This window comes from Empidonax traillii, unplaced genomic scaffold (genome assembly GCF_003031625.1).
Source record: "Empidonax traillii isolate 1590-97213 ecotype Southwest subspecies unplaced genomic scaffold, ASM303162v1 scaffold426:size1138770, whole genome shotgun sequence".
Lineage (NCBI taxonomy): Eukaryota > Metazoa > Chordata > Aves > Passeriformes > Tyrannidae > Empidonax > Empidonax traillii.
Window position 1 is genome coordinate 975584 of NW_020955619.1, and position 16403 is coordinate 991986.

A 16403-nucleotide genomic window follows, 5' to 3' on the forward strand; every position below is an offset into this window, starting at 1 on the left:
TGGGGGGGGAGCAGTAGGAGCTTCCTCTTTCCGTGCACTCGCCGGTAGCGACGGAGTGAGGGGGACTGTTGTCAGCCCCCCCGCACCGGCCACTCTGTGGTTCGTCCCGACCTCCCTGGAGGGCCAGGGGGGCGGCTGAGGGGGGAGAGCGGGGGGACCCGGGGAGTGACGGGTGTGGGGCAGGGGAGAGTCCGGGGGTGACGGGTGTGGGGCACCGTGGAAGGGGAGAGCCAGGGAGTGCGGGCTGTGAGGGTGCTCAGGGTGAGGAAAAGACACCCCGTCCCCAAGAGTTCGGGCTGGGGCGGTGTCTCCCCGGTGGAGACCCTCAGGCTGCAGGGGGGTGCTCAGGAGCAGGGGACCCCCAGGAACGGAGGAGACCCTGGGGAGTGGGGGGCTGTGAGGAGGCGCTCAGGGGCAGGAGAGATCCCCAGGAATTCGGGCCCAGGGGTTGCCCAGGAGCAGGGGAGCCCCTCCAGGCGTGTGGGGATCAGCAGGATCACCAGGAGCAGGGGAGCCCCCCAGGCGTGCCAGGTGTGAGGTCTGGGGGGGTGGGGGTTCCCCGGAGCAGGGCGTCCCCGGGGGTGGGGTTTTGCATGGGGCTCCCCTTGGAGCGGGGTGAAGGGTTCACAGGGGCCGAGAGAGAGGAGGAGCTGCGGGGAGTCAGGGCTTGAGTAACTGGGGGGGTCTCCCGAATCCAGTGAGTGCCCCCGGCTCCCCCCTGCCCACGTGTGAGCCGGGATGAGCTCCCCTGGCGGGGCTGGCAGCGCCTTCCCCCTGCACGTCCTGGTCTGGAATAACGACTACAGGCGGCTGGAGCAGGAGCTGCAGGACACGGTGAGGGGGGCCCGGGCACTGGGGGGACCGAAAGGGGGGCCGGTGGTCCCAAAGAGCTCCTGCGCAGTGCAGAGCTCGGTGCTTCCCATTCTCTGCTGTGCCAGGGACAGGCACCTCGGTGGTGCTGCCGGGCATGTTGAGGGATCCCTGCACTGCTCTACCTGTTTATTTGTGGTGTGGAAGGGATGTAAGAAGGCTCAGGAACATACTTTATTGTAGATAGTAAACATTGGCTTCGCATCTGCAAGACTCTGCTCGGAGCATTCCAGTGCAGCTGCAGAGAAGCTCTTTAGAAGGAATTAGGAGTCTCTGAAACAGCTCAAGAAGAGCAGCTGTGATGGACATTGGTTTATTTATTAAAGCAATAAATGCTGCTTATCCCAGTGGGAAGTCAACCTGCAGCAAAGGTGCTGCTGCCAAAGATCAAACCAGCCCCTGGTTTGCTGAGCACCAGCAGTTCTTGTAGATTCGTTGCTGCCCAAGACTGAGGACAGAGTTTTTATGCTGGCTGGAATGTTTTCAGCATCTCTGGTGGAAAAAAAAAAAAAAAAGGATCATTGTTCCATGCTGGAGAGTAGAAAACACAAGGCTGTCCCCTCTCTGGGACATAATGACGTAAGGAAATGGCCTGAAAAACTGCAGCAGAGCTCAAACAGCAAAAACCCTCCTGCTGTGGGTGAGCTCTGACAGGGACTAGCGTGGGGTGCAGTTAATGAGCAGAGCTTGTTAATTAATTATACCTGACACCACAAGTACATGAGTCCCAGACCAGCCATGCCACCTCCTGGCTGTCACCTGCAGCGCTAACGGTGCACCTGAGTTACTAACGCCTGCTTGGAGCATGTTCCTGCCCTGCTTTGGGAGGATCTTCGGAATGCAGTCACTTTTTATCTAATTTACTTCATCTTATGCCTTAACAAACTCTTCAACCTCACTGGCACGTTGCTCCTGCGTAGTTATTTCTGTTCACCGGCGTTCTCACCTGGGAGGGTTTGTCATTAAGCACAGCAGCTCCCACCTGGGGAGTGCTGCTCCTCCCTTCATTCCCCGAGGAAGCCAGCAGCGTGTGGACATGGGTCGTGTCTGTCTCTTACTTCCTTTATCTGCTTCTAAACACCTCCTGTTTTTTAAAGTCTTCCAAAGATATGTTTCCTCCTGCTTCCCTGGGGTAAACTTCCTGCTGCCGGAGGGGCACGTGAGGGGATTGGAGCCACTCACCAGCTGCAAAGGGGGGTCGGGCCTGTGGGGACCACGAACAGCAGCAAAGGCAGTGGGGGGACACCCTTAGAGCCCTTTCCCTGTTGGTGCTGCAAGAGGTGGGGAAACAAATTAATTAACCTTCCACCACAGAAGTGAAGATGCTTTAAACTGAAGCTTTCCCCACTCTGTGTGTGATATTCTGACTTGCTGCTGTCAGATAACCCTGTTAACATGCACAATAACCTTCTTTCCTCATTCTGCTATTGACTTTCCCCTTTTCCTTTAGTTATAGATGCTCTTCTGTTTCAAATCTCTAAGCTAATAGTGAAAAATTTGTAAGGTATGAGTATGTTGTGCTTGCATGTTTTGGATGTTTGTGCCTGTGTAGTCTATTTTTTATTCTAGTGACTTGTAGAGAATGCCCTCACTCCTCATTGTGCTGTGTGTGCTTTGTGAAACACCATCTGCTTCTATCCTCTCCTAGAGTGCTGTCCAAAATCCGTGTTGTATGCCCTGTTGCTTCTTTTTCCCCTTTTTTCCCCCATTTTGTTGTACAATTTAAGCCCTCTGTGGGGTCTCAGGCTGTTGGCTGACTGTGGGGTGATGGACACTAGAACTCCCACCTCCTCCTGAAAACAACCCTTCTGGAGGGAGACAGGGGGGGAAATAATGACAGAAAAAGAAATGAGAAGCATCAACGAGAACTCGCGTCCCACAGTGATGTTTTTGCGCCTTTTATAGGCCCCGCTCTGCTTCTCTTTTTATTTCCGTGGGGAAGCGAGACGGCCCTGCAGAAGGGCAGTGCAGGAGTGTTTGGGAACGGGTGCGTGGGAATACCAGGGAATATTGACTCCTGGATTAGCACTGTGTTTGTGTAAGCCCTGATGAGCTGCATTACTCCTCTCTGGGACACCCAACAGGATGTTGACCAGCGGGATCCGCGGGGCCGGACCTTGTTGCACTTGGCTGTTTCCCTGGGTTACGTAGAGTCTGCCCGAGTCCTCCTGCAGCACAAGGCAGATGTGACCAAGGAGAACGCGCAGGGATGGACAGGTGAGGCCAGCCTGGGCAGCAGGAGCCCGGGGTGATGCTTCTCAGCAGCACATGCTGGGTTTTTTTGCTGTTACGGGGATCTTGGTTAGAAAGCAAAGTGAAACGAGGCAGTGTCTGTGTTTCTTTCAGTTTTGCACGAGGCGGTCAGCACAGGGGATCCAGAGATGGTCCAGATGATCCTGCAGCATCGGGATTACCAGCAGGCCTTCATGACCCTTGGAGGAGTTCCTGAGTTACTCCAGAAAATTAATGAGGTAAATATTTCATGTAAACCTCTCACTTCAGACTGAATTCACTGCTGTTCTCATTCAAGTAGTTCAGTGAACTCCAATCAGCTGGGTAACTGTGTTTTGTTTTGACCTGTGTATTCCATAGTGAGGGAGGGAGATGGAGGTTTTTCCTTGACTTTATTTACTTTGAAATCCTTAGTTGTGAGGATTAAGGATTGCAACACTGAGGGCTGAATCTGGAAGGTGTTGCTACCTCTCTAGTATAATAAAGAAGAACAGCCCCCCAGAAAGCAGCAGGGGCAGCCAGTGGCTTTTGTGTTTGCCAGTTTCAATTTCAGTTTTAGCACTCACTTAGGATTTCTCCAGTTCTGCTCTTTTTTTGTTTTCCTTTATCTAAAATAGTCATGAGAAACACTGCACTGAATGTCAAGCTATTTCATGAAGCATTCATCAAGTGTTTTCCTTCTCCAGACTCCTGACTTTTATGTGGAAATGAAATGGGAGTTCACTAGCTGGGGTAAGAATAATCCTGCTCCTCATTACCTTTTACAAGCTGCAGAAATGAGCTACAAACATCCCACGAAATACACAGGGAAATATCTGCTCCTCAGAATCCTCCTCTTTTCCCTCTCAAAGTAACCTCTTGTATTTTTGTTGCACAATTATTCTTTGTTTCCTGTTTATTTGGTTGGCTGTTTTTTAGCTGAGAGTTTAGCTGTTGTTGCAATTGCTGAAGACTTTCCTTGGGGTTTGTTTACCTGTCCCTGGCCATCCATGACTAAGTGATAACATCTCATCTATGGATGCACAGGGTACTTAGGAGGTACCCGCTTTTCCCTTCAAGGAATGAACTCTAAGCCTCACAGCTGATATCTCAAATATCAAACTAGTAGACTGCTAGAGATGGGGTTCATGTCACTTCACATCTTTTGGTCTCAACAAGTGTTGGCTTAAGTTAGGTGTTTTTTTTTCCCTGAGCTTGTTCCTGATCTGGAGTAATGATCCCTGTGTCAGGGATGTGGCTGCTGCTGGAGCCCTCTGTGCTGCACCTCTTGACTGTTTCCTGTTTCCCTCTCTCTCCTGATTCCCTGCAGTGCCCCTGCTCTCCAGGGTGTGCCCGAGTGACGTGTGCCGGATCTGGAAGAGCGGGGCCAAGCTGCGCGTGGACATGACCTTGCTGGGCTTCGAGAACATGACCTGGGAGAGGGGCAGGAGGAGCGTCATCTTCAAGGGAGGGGGTAAATACTTCAGCCTCTCTGGTCCCCAAGCACTGCGGGAGCACAATGAGGGATCTGATTTTGCACAAAAAGACCTCTTGAAGCTGAGTTTTGTAAGGGTTTTGTACATATATTCATGAGAGTCTCAGAGAGATATTGGTTTGTCATGGCTTCATTTCTTTCAGTAAATCCAAGGTAAAAATGTGGTGATAGGACTAAAGTTTTGCTTCAGTATTTTACTCAGTTTTCCCTCCCAAATAAAAAATAATTTTAGCTCCAGCTCCAATTTGATCCCAACTGAGTGCAAATACAGTGAGATGACACCCACCCGGCTTTGATACACAACATATCCCCCCAGCTTTTTGTTCTGGAGCACTCCTGATAAGGTTTTTAACTTGAAACGTGGTGTTTCCAACAGACACAGGGGGCTGGGCAGAGGTCCTTGTGATCAACCACGACGAGAAGTTCGTTATGACAGAGAAGTTTGAGATTTCCCAGCACATGAAGCGTTTGATTTTGGGATCGATGACACCAAACAGAAAAGGTGTGGAAAGACGCCTCACATCTCCAATTATTAGCACGTGCCTTGATACCAAAAACATTGCTTTTGAGAGGTAAGGTACAAAGTTCGTCTTAACAAATTAAAAGTTTGATATTGTGGATTGAAAGAAAGCTTTAAAAACAAACTCAAAAGCTTTGGTAATAAATTTCTTTTAGGGCTAGATTTGAAATCACTTTACATACTGTTAGATAAAGAAATTTGGTTTGGTCAACTTGCCACTATTGCTTGGCAGAAAGTTCCCAGTAATCATTTGCAGAAAGCTTCCAGTTTATCATATTAACAAGATAAAATCATTAAGGTTGGAAAATACCTCTAAGATCATTGGTTGACTCAATGGCTCATTACAAATTTGTATTTTATCCAAACCCATGTGCTGAAACCAACAGACAAGAACTTGCATTTTGTGGCTAACAAGTCCAATCTCACATGAATGCTGTAAATAAAAGTGTATAGTGTGTCTTCCTTGATTACTACATGTGTTTATACAGTTATCTGGGGTTATTAATCTGTCACATGTTATTTAAAATCAATTTTAGAAGAACAGGCCGGGGATTGTGTAGAAATGTAGCTGTTTAGACACTTGTGGTGTTCACTTCTTGTCAGAACCACATCTGGATTCTGGGTCTGGAAGACAGAAAAAGCAGAAGGTGTCAGTGGTTATGAAGCCAAGGTAAAGCCTGTTCTGTTCTTCTAAGAGGTCTTACAGCAAACTGAAGTGGGTTTGTGTTTTGCCTGTATTTCCTGAATATGTCAGGTCTTGAGATTCCCACTGAGAGATTTATTGTGTTGCCAGCAGAACTGAGCAGGGGTGAGGAACTTCCAGGCTGCCAGGCTTGTGGGAGGGTTTGGGGCCTGTGTGCAGGAATGTCAGCAGGGGATATAGAGCAGAGGGGGGATCAGAGAGGGGAGAAGAGGGACAGAAGATCCAGCAGAGCTGCCAGTGCTCCTTCGCTTCCAAAAACTGGCATTAACTCAATCTTGAACATTGTCTTTTGTTTCACTTTGTAAAATACGAGGAACCTGTTGAAGTGCCCTGAGCACTCTCTGATAACAGCATTGCAAGACACCAGCAGCCTCCTGATGCCATGAGTTGCATCATGATTGCGTAAATTAGCCCCTGCCCCTGAGTCACAGCTGCTTAGAGGGGTTCCATCTGACACTGGTTTTGTCCTTGATCTCACCTCAGTGAAGTATTTCTGAGGATGGCTTTACCAGCCTTACAATGGTAGGAATTCGAGTTCAGAACCACAAGATTTAATTTTCCTGATTCATGAGTCTGTGTTTACTCCAGGATTGGGAATTTGTGCAATAATTTACATTTTGTAATTTCACTTAGCAGAAGAATAAATTCTGAGTAGCTTTTACGTTTATGTGAAGGCTTTTCCTGCTAAGAGTGCAGGACTGCTCAGTTGGACAGGGGGTTCATTAGTATTCCTACAGAACTAAACTGTCACTAAATGTCATTTGGGAGGTCTTATAAGTGATCTCTGTTTAGAAAAAGCATCTGATTTTCTTTCTCCATTCCCTCTTAAAATCTCTTCTTTCCAGCAAGCTTGGAAATGCCTAGTTTTGAGGTTTGTTTAGTTGGTTCTGTGCACAGGGTGTTTTACTGGAGAAAACTCCCTTGTTTAACCTGTGATGCTGTTTGGGTTTTGTCCCTGTGCTTCCTCAAGGTCTACATGGCCAACAATGTGAACGTGGTCACACGAATCCGCACGGAGCACTTGACAGAAGAGGAGAAGAAGAGATATAAAGGTACTTTTCCCACAGGACAACTGGAAACAAGTAGGACCTTTTGGCTCTCTGATAGCTTCTCTGTGTGACTGCAGAACTGAGCAGACAGACAAGGGAAAGTCTTTTCTTGATGACTTTGTTTTACTTTCCCATGTTGTGTGTCTGAGGGAGTTCAATACTCGACCCCTGACCTACAAATGTATTTATCCCAGCTCTATTTAGAGGAAAGAAAAGCCCTGAAAACCTGTTGAAAGTTTATTGACAGTTTTAAAAGGCTGCACTTTTCCACTCTGGAATGTATTCCTTCCTTTACTTTGCTTCGGCCGTGGTTACAAGATTCACGGAGGCCTTGTTTGCTTGGAATTTTTGATTTGTTTTGGTCCACTAGTTTCTTCTGGTATTTAAATTAGAGTACAGGGTGACCAGCCAGTAACTTTGTATGCACATTCTCCTACCCTGGGGCCACAGTGAGACACTGGGGATCATAAAGGTGTCTGCTAATCACAGAAACCACTAAAATCTATGCCTCTATTGTGTGTGTTGTACCTGTTCCATACTGACAGTTGTAGGTCCTGGGCTTGCCTGGCAAAGCTCACAGGAAATAGGAACTAATTTCACTTTGAGTTGGAGGCCTGACTGTTAGCCTGGCCTGTATGCAAATTTTGCTGCTAATTAATAGTAATAAGTGTTTTTTGTTTTTGCTCCTGTTAGCTGAAGCTGACAGGAACCCCCTGGACTCATTCCTGGGGACAGTGGAGCATGAATACGGTGCTCAGGTGAGTGTCTGATGTCAGCACAAGTCACTGCAGCCCAGAGATCTGTGCCAGTAGGAACTCCAGGTGTGTGGAATCACCTCTTGTTTCCTTATTTTGGCAGCAGTTTTGATTATGAGGTTTAAATTTCCCCTGAGGATGTTTTTGTTTGATTTAAACCCTCAAATGTTCTGGATGAATAGCAGGTACCTCCTCAGAGGAACACCACGTAACCCCTGCTGCTCTGAAATATGTGGATAATGATTCCAAACTGAAGGGGGAAATTTAGGTGAGATATATTGAAAAAAATATTTCCTGTGAGAAGGGTGAGGCCCTGGCACAGGCTGCCCAGAAAAGCTGTGGCTGCCTCATCCCTGGAAGTGTCCAAGGCCAGGTTGGCCAGGGCTTGGAGCAACCTGGGATAGTGGAAGGTGTCCCTGCCAATGGCAGGGGATGGAATGGGTTGAGCTTTAAGGTCCCTTCCAAACCAAACCATCCCACGATTCTCTGTGGCTTTAGAAACATCCCTGCATCTGTACATACTAAAGAACTGTAGATAATGGATTTGCTGGCTCTGTGTCAGGGTTACACATTTACGTGGACCTAGAGACTTCAGTTTCAAACATGCTATCAAAGTTTTGCCTTTAGGACAGATTTGGGGTCTGGAAATGCTGTGGCTCCTGTGTGCATTTCTGGTTGGTTTCCAGCTTCAAAACATTTAAATGTCTCTAAAATACATGGACATTTTTGCCCTCAGTAGAAACCAGTCTAATAACAGCTTGTATTTATGGCTGGTGTCACTGGTGTAGATTATATAATTGTGTAAAATAGAGCAGGAGAGTGACTCCCCAAGAGGTAACTTGGAAGTTTCTTTTATTAGCCACTCTCTGTTTCTTCTATACTTTTTGCATTGTTTTTTTCCTCTCTTTCCTTCTAGAGTACGACCAAGACAACAGAGTGTGCTGCTACAAACAATCCCACTGCTATTACTCTGGAGGAATACTTTGACCCAGAATTTGATTTGAAAGGCAGAGACATAGGAAGACCAAAGGAAGTCACCATTCGAACACAGAAGTGAGAAATGCCGTTTTAACTATTTCTGGTTTGTCTTTTCCCAGCTATCTAATCTCTGGAAACCACGTTTACAAATACCAGTGTGTTTTTTCTCAGCTTTCACCATTAATCATAAGATCTTTAAGCATTCAGCTGTAATCTATTTTTACTTCCTATGAGTCAAAGAAAACACTTTGGCTAGTGCTGTAACGTGTTAGTAACCTCCTGTTACTGCCCAGCTGCCTGTTTTGCTTTGCATATGTTCCTAAACCATGAATTTAGGATGTTTTTATGCAACTTTCTCTTTCAGATTTAAAGCAACCTTGTGGATGAGTGAGAAGTTCCCCTTGTCTCTTACGGAACAAGTCACCCCGATCATCGACCTGATGGCCAGAACTAGTGCTCATTTTGCCAGACTTAGGGATTTCATCACTCTGGACTTTCCACCAGGATTTCCTGTCAAAATTGGTAATATTCAGCAATTTTTATTGTAGCATCTTCGTAAATTCTGAGTGACCAGTACAGAAGTATAATTTCAAAGACATTGTCATTTCAGGGATTAAGAGCTGTTGCCAGCCCTTTCCTCTTAACTTTGATGCCTTAAATTTGGCAAATCTCATTATAAAATAAGAGATTTAGAGAGAGATTGGGAATAACTAAGGACAGCTTCTTGGTGAAGTGAGTTACTACGTGCTCTGTCGTTACAAGAATATATCCCATAAACATGTAAGAGTCTGATGTAGATGTGGAAGCAAATGAGAGTTCTCTTTTTGACAGAAATCTTTTTTTCTTACAGAGATTCCCCTGTTTCACGTGCTGAATGCCCGAATTACATTTGCAAATGTCAACAGCTGCAGGACAGCTGAGAAAAGCTCCTCACAGATGGCTGGAGGTGCACAGTGTGAAGCAGGTAAGGAGTGGAAAAAGGCAGTGAACCCTCCTTTTTATATCTCTGTCAGTGGAATGCACTGAGAGGAGAGATGAGAAATGGCAGGGAATGAAACACTGACAGTTGAGGGGGAGCTGCACTGTGTGCACAGTGTGTGACACTGATCCTGCTGACCCATCCTGCCACTTCCATGCCCGCCAGACTGGCTTAACCCCACTCCAGAAAGCTCTCCTCAGTGTTTTGAGCTGTAAATTCTGGTGCAGGTTATTGCTGTGGGAAGTGGAATTCAAAGTTGCCGTAAGTGACTTCAGAAAGAAGTGGATTACATTTGAGTAAGATGCTCATGGCTGTGTATATCCAGTGATTCTCTGTCCTGTGAGCTGCTGCAGTCCGTTTATGAGGAATAACTTCAGAAGAGCCATTGTGGAATTTATTTTTTGCAGCTTTTCCCCCTACCCATCTGGCTTTGTCAGAGTTCAGGCACCTCAGTGCTCTGCTGCACCATAGCTTTTATTAAGTGTATCACTTCCCAGCATCCTAAAAAGGGACTCTGCACTCTGTTTTGGTTTGCCACAGGCTTTCAAAGCCTCTTGGTCTATTTAGCCAGGCAGTTTATCTGGATTTTTGCACTTAAATTTTGCATAAACATTCATCAGAATTCTTTATGCCACAGCTTGTAGAAATAATACTGTTGCCGCATTTGTAACTTTGTTTGGCTTCTGTAGGTGCTGGTTTTGAGGTGGACCAGTCGGTGTTTGAGATCCCAGAGTCCTACCACGTCCAGGACGATGGCAGGAACATACACGTGCCGGATGAAGATTATGAGATCATGCAGTTTGCCATCCAGCAGAGCTTGTTGGAATCTGGTGGAAATAGAGTAAGTGTGCTGGAATCTGGGCATTAACAGGTTTGGCAAGGACTGTGCAGATTCAGCTGAAGGAAACCGGTGTAGGACTTGTTTCTCTAAGATGAAAAGCATGTATTTCATAGAAGAAGTAAGAGTGATTTAAGGGTGGCTTTCAGTGAGTTGCTCTGCAGATCTGGTAACTGCTGTGGAATTGTCTCTTTCCCCATCTGTAGGAATTGGGGGCAGATTCCAATGGAGCGGTTGCGTATTCCCAGGACTTCGATATACAGTATCAGAGGTAACTCACTTTTTTCACATCCAGCCAAGCAGTGACAGAGCAAAAAAAACCCACCTCAGTAGCACGAAGCAATATGGCAGGGTTTTTTGTGTATGAGGGTAGCAGATGCACAGAATCTGAGGTCTCTTATTGTGCTTCTTCCAGCTTTAACTTTCCCAGGAAGCAAGGACTCCAAACTGGGCCTCCCTGGTTTCTGCAGCTCTTCTCTTCTTTTAAAAATCTTTATGTAATCCTTCAAATCTTAACATACATTTCATGGACATATGAGAATATGCTCTGGTGTCTGTCGGGTTTTCCTGCAGTTAAGTGCAAAGAAAACTTGGTGCACGCCAGGAAACTCTGGGTTCTTTTGTATGTGGGAAGCCATGTTGCCTTTAAACCAGGTGAGGATGCTTTCAGAGGCCCATTGAAAACACAACTGTTGGTATCTCTGAAAGCTTCAAAGAGCAGGTTTGACACTGGGAATTTGACAGATGTGAGAACAGCTGCTCTCTTATCCTCAAGCTGTTTTCTGTCTTCTGGGAGAGATTTTCAGCTTTGTGGGTCTAAAACAGTTGCCAGGAAGGATCAGTGCAGGAAATGTCACAAGAGCTCTGTCTCTTTTACTTATCAAAGTTGTTTTTCTCCATCAGGGCACTTCAGGAGAGCCTTATGACAAGCTCGGGGAGCTCCCGCTGCAGCAGCCCCAGCGAACCTTCCAGCTTTGAGAAAGACTTGCAGCTTGCCATGGAATTGTCTGTCCGGGAGCAGGAGGAGCAGGAGAAGCAGCGCCAGGAAAAGGAAGATGCAGAGCTTCAGCAAGTGCTACAGCTTTCTCTTGTGGAAAAATAACTCCTCAGTGACCTCCTGAAGTAAGGATGACCAAATCCGTGTAAAACTGAAGGTTTTCGGGGCTGTCAGTCTGAAGACCACTCCTGGATTGCTTAAGGAAACATTTCACCTGCCTTCTAAGTTGGCATCAACAGCTACAAAAAGCTGATTTATTTTTGTTTGAGGGCGTTTCAGATCCCAGGACTCTGCATTTGGCTCCTCAACCATGCAGTCTTAGCTTTGAAGGAAATGCTTTTATCTAAACTTATTTATTGAAGAGCAGATGGAAGTTTTGCTTTAGCATCAGGATATAGGATTGCAGTAAAGCTGGAAAACCTGGTTTTTGGGGAGTTCAGGAGGGAAACTTCATTACTTACCAAAGAAATACTCATCTGCTTCATTATTTCTCAATAATTCAAAGTCATTGCCTGTTTCTTCCAGCTGTTAGAGAGAGCATCTCCCTGCCTACACACACACGGTAGTTCTTCATGCTGACAGATGTTTTCTGTTAGTTTTGTTTATATATGCGGTTCTCTCTCCTCTAGTTACTGGGATTTTGGCACATGCTCCTGCTTAAGAGGGATAATTTTATACTTGAACAGCTCCAGATTAAACTAGTGCTTTCTGAAAAAGGACAAAGCAAGTAGCCAGTAAAATTTTAGATCCTCAAATGGGACCATCTGCCCAGTAAAGCAGCAGTTCCTGCAGTGATTCCAAACCAGCTCGTTCCCGTGGTCAGAGGGCAGCAAGAAAATAAGGGATAGATACAGGTGCTTCTTTGGGATCACTTGGTGTGTGCCTGAGTGTGGGTGCTAAATGCAACCAGGAAAAGAATCCAGGTGAGATTTTAATGTGTCCTTATGGGAAGAGAAGTTTTGTCATCTGGAAGGGAAACGTGTGTTGCTTTTTAAAACCCCAATGCTCATCCTTCATGTGAATACATCTATTTTTTTATCTGAATGTTTTTATTGATTTTAAACCAAGCCACTAGGCCTACACTCCTAAAACTGGTCTCGCAACGATTCCCAGGTCAGTTTTAACCAGCTTTCCTCAGGTTTTTGGCCATACAGGATGTTTGTAGCTCTTTTATCTGCACTTCTGTCAGTGTTTACAGTACTCACACTGTGACTCTCAAGTGCACTCCACAAGTACACGATGAACAGCCACAGGAAAGCCTTACAGTTGTTAAATGTGAGCAATATTCCTCTGCTGTGGTTGGCAGGAGTGGAGGAACCTATGGTACCCCTGCTCTGAGCTTGCTCCTAACCCTGCTCCTGTTCCTCAGGCTAAACAGGGCACTTCTGGGTGACCAGCTATTAATTAACCAGTATAAAAGCACTATAAAATGGACTTGATCATAACCAGTGGGATAGTTGGTAACTTGGAACTCCATTTTAAACCAATAATCCATTGTTTTACATAGGAAATTATTAAAATTCCTTCAGTGTGCACTAGGACTGGCCTCTCCATACCGGTGTTGTCCCCTGGTACAGCTTGATTCCCTAAAAACAGCTTCCTGGGTGCTGCAGGAGTGGGGATTGTCCTGCACAGGAGCAGTGGGCTGGGTTGGAATTGCACCTTTCTTTGAAAAGGGGATTACTGTGACTCTCCCAGTTGGGGAGAAAGGGAATAATCCTCATGTGGAGCTCCTGACAAGGTGGGAAGTAGGAGATGGAACCCTGGAGGTTTCCTCCAGAGGGAATAAAGAGTGCTGTTGCCTTTACAGACCTAGCTGTCTGGCAGTGCCTGTCTTCTGTTAAGCATTTCACAGATTACAGGAGAGGCAAAAATAATCATTTTTCAAGCTGACTTGTTCTGGGTTTATATTTAAACTAAAATACATTGAGCACTTTCAGTTGAAGTTTTGTTATGCTACTGCTTCTTAGTCCGGGACTGTAAAATAAATGGGATTTGCTTTTCGTTTTTTTGCTTCCTATCACATTTGTATCATTCCAGCTAAACTAGAAGGCCCTGCTTCCCTCACCTAGGTGCTGCTTTTCCTAAAGCCTGACTTTCAACCCATACAGCGTAAGATGGATCCTCTGTGTGTGCTGGAAATACAGCCAAAGGTACAGCACATTACACCACACACTGGGGTTTTTTTCTAATGTGGTATCTGGATTCTGTTTTAAGAAGTATTTTGTGGCATTTTTGTACATTAAAGTGACATTATCATCTCTGAAATTCTCGAAGGTAGTTCTGGTTTAGTCTGAATCAGGCACACAGTCCCCAGAATCACTCTTGAGACATTTTTAGCCAAGTTTTGAGTCTCCCTGTCTTGAAAAAGGGGATCAGGTCAACACAGATCTAAGGCAGTGAAAGGCAGGGGGTTAAGATTATTAATTTTTGTTTGCATCTTCTTGTGAGTAACAGAGATGAAGAGAGGGTTCAGAGTATGTTTAATATTGATGCCACTATTGCTGTGTACCAGCTGAATACAGTTTCTCTTTCTGAGGAGCTGGAGGCTGACATAGCAAAGAGAAGCTCAGCACTACAAATACTTTGAGCTTGTTCTAATACTGTAACCAGCTTTAAAGATTCTTTAATCTCATGCTGTTTGTTTCTGAAAGCAGGGCTGAGACTGTGCTTTTCCCTGTGCTTTTGACTTGTTGTTTCAAGGCTCTTTACAACAGTAACTCCTGATCTTCTTTATTTGGAAACCCTTCTTACACTGCTTTGGCTGAGCTCTGATTCATGACTGAACTGCTGGTAACTGCACGACGCTTGCAAGATGAGCTTTCATTGCACTGATAACAGCGCCTTGCTAACGAACATCCATGGAAAACTTCCCCCAGCACTTCCCTCCCATTCCCTCACTGCTGAGAGCAGGGTAGGAACTGTGAGGTGACTGGAGGTGGGAATAGGGGCAGCCTTCTCCCTCTGTACAGTGCAGGCCAGTTAATAACAAACAGCACATCCATGAATAAATAAGAGTCTGGATTGTTTACTGAGCTCTTTATTTGTACAAAGAGGCATGGCAGGGAGTGGAGAATGAAAGCAAACAGGAATGCTGCTCCAGGGAACAGGGAGTGTGGCTGGGAGCTTCACCATCCACCCCCGTGAGCAGCACAGACTGCAGGCCAGGCTTTACAGCAGATGAAGGACTGAGAAAAATCAAGGATACAGGAATCAGTGAGCAAAAAAAAGGAGCAGAGAGCAATAGAACAGTGCTGCCTTGCTTCCCCACTCTCGTTTCACTTGGATTAAGAAATCAATCTGTTCTAGGGAAGCTTCCACCTGTCATTTCACCAACCAGCAGCAAAGAAATTCCCCCGTTCAATGCCAGTGGTCCTTCAAATGGAAGGGAAAACACCTCAGATGCAGCACAAGGGGTTAGAGAAAAGCTCAACACAATTTTTCTGGAAGTTACATTTTAAAACGCTAAATAAATTACTAACAAAAACACCCCTATGTTAAATACCAAAGTAATAATTAGTAAAATCCAGTTACTACTTCTAGCAGTGCAAAACAAAATAGCAGCATTTGTATGAGTGGGATTCAGTGTAAACACTTGGATTTGTTACTGAAAATGCATAAATGGGTCTGGCTGGAGCTCAAACAATTCCAGAGATCCTGAGCCTGGCAGGTCCCAGCATCTGCCTGGCTTGCAGACCTTTGGAGGCTCCTGTTTCCAGGAGGACAGTGACCAGCACATGCTGGAAACGCTCACCTGCACCCCAGTTCCAAACAGGTTCAGCAGGGCTGGTTTGGTGTGAGGCTGTTTGGGGCTATCTAGCCAAGAGTTAAAGCAAATAATGTTGGGAATGACAAGCCTAGCCCTGAACAGCTACACCAGGATAGGGTGTTTCTGCTCAGAGGGGAGAATGTGCCAGACCCCCTCCACCCTGCCCACCGCTGTGGTGGGTCACGGAACCTTTGCCTTTGGACCATTTTTGATTGGTTTGGGTTGGAAGGGACCAGAAAGCTCATCCTGTTCCAACCCCCTGCCAGGGACAGGGACCCCCTCCCACTAGACCAGGTTGCTCCAAGCCCTGTCCAACTCCCGAGACTCAGCGTTCAAACCAGGAACTGAAATAATGGGAAAACAAACGTGGCCGTGGCGTGACCGAGCGCGTGGACCTGCTCCTCGGACGATGTTCTTGTGCTGACCCAGGCCCCGGGCGCCCACACGCTCCAGGGATGCTCCGGAGCGCATCCTGTAGGACCATCCTCGCCGAAACGCTGCAATCTGGGAGGAAGGGGCGTTGCTCCAGACCCTCCTCGCAGCCAGCCGAGTTTGCAGCGAACACGCTGCCGGGAGCTCCAGGAGTCCCTTCGCTGAGGGCTGGGGTGTGATTTCCAGCCCCTGGACAGGCCCTCGCTGAAAGCAAAGTCACGATGGAGCCACACGATGCAGCGCGGGACAAGACGGGCGAAAAGCCACCTCCGCGTGCTCAGGGCATCGCCGGCGGCGGTGGGACAGCGGCTACCACAGGGGAGGACCAGAGCGGGGGTGGGACGGTGGGTACCAGACGGGAGAACAGGTGGGACGCAGCATTCCCTCGGTGCCCCGGCAGGTCCCGCTCCGCTACCGCCGCCGCACGGGCCGGTACACGCAGATGGCCATGAGGATGATGGTGAGCAGGAGGGCGCTGAGGATGCTGCCGAGCAGCACTGCGGCGGGAAAAGAAACAGCGTTAATTAAACACCGATAACTCACTCCCGAGCCCCGGCCGGGCTGTGCCCGCTGCCCCCCGCTCCTCACCCAGGTTCTGGTGCTGCAGCACCGCGTAGGGCCGGCTGCGCTCCGCCGGGCCCGGGGACAACGCCCAGCCCCGCGCCGCCGACAGCCCCATCGCGACAGCCGCGACACAGCACGGCCCGAGCGGCCCCAGCCCCGCCGCCCCTCGGGCTTTGTGCGCCGGGCCCGGCCCTGCCCCTTCCTGCCGCCCGCCCCGCCCCGGCACCGGCCTTCCGGGGACCG

At 47.4% G+C, this 16403-nt stretch overlaps 1 protein-coding gene and 1 long non-coding RNA gene across 3 annotated transcripts; one reads left to right on the forward strand and one right to left on the reverse strand.

Moving 5' to 3' along the window:
* Positions 1–369: 369 nt before the first annotated feature.
* On the forward strand, positions 370–13657 carry ANKRD13A (ankyrin repeat domain 13A). 2 transcript variants are annotated; one of them, XM_027894394.1, is made up of 16 exons: positions 737–834; positions 2321–2374; positions 2955–3087; positions 3217–3341; positions 3789–3834; positions 4412–4555; positions 4953–5148; positions 5700–5766; positions 6770–6851; positions 7542–7606; positions 8520–8656; positions 8946–9103; positions 9432–9545; positions 10250–10401; positions 10605–10669; positions 11302–13657. In XM_027894394.1, exons 4-16 carry the CDS (start codon positions 3252–3254, stop codon positions 11498–11500), a joined length of 1515 nt encoding a protein of 504 aa, XP_027750195.1. In that variant the 5' UTR covers positions 737–834; positions 2321–2374; positions 2955–3087; positions 3217–3251; the 3' UTR covers positions 11501–13657. The 2 variants fall into 2 exon arrangements, with proteins under 2 accessions (XP_027750194.1, XP_027750195.1); XM_027894393.1 differs by lacking the exon at positions 2321–2374 and having other exon boundaries at positions 370–834.
* A 750-nt stretch (positions 13658–14407) lies between these two features.
* On the reverse strand, positions 14408–16296 carry LOC114062678. The gene is made up of 2 exons (XR_003572428.1): positions 16185–16296; positions 14408–16093 (listed from the first exon to the last, which is right to left on the reverse strand). It is a non-coding gene; the product is annotated as an uncharacterized LOC114062678 (long non-coding RNA).
* Positions 16297–16403: the final 107 nt, after the last annotated feature.

Coding starts and splice junctions, on each gene's coding strand:
- ANKRD13A (XM_027894393.1), top strand. CDS start 739: ATGAGCTCCCCTGGCGGGGCTGGCAGCGCCTTCCCCCTGCACGTCCTG. Junction 3,835..4,411: donor ATGGGAGTTCACTAGCTGGG/GTAAGAATAATC, acceptor GATTCCCTGCAG/TGCCCCTGCTCTCCAGGGTG. Junction 6,852..7,541: donor GGAGAAGAAGAGATATAAAG/GTACTTTTCCCA, acceptor TGCTCCTGTTAG/CTGAAGCTGACAGGAACCCC.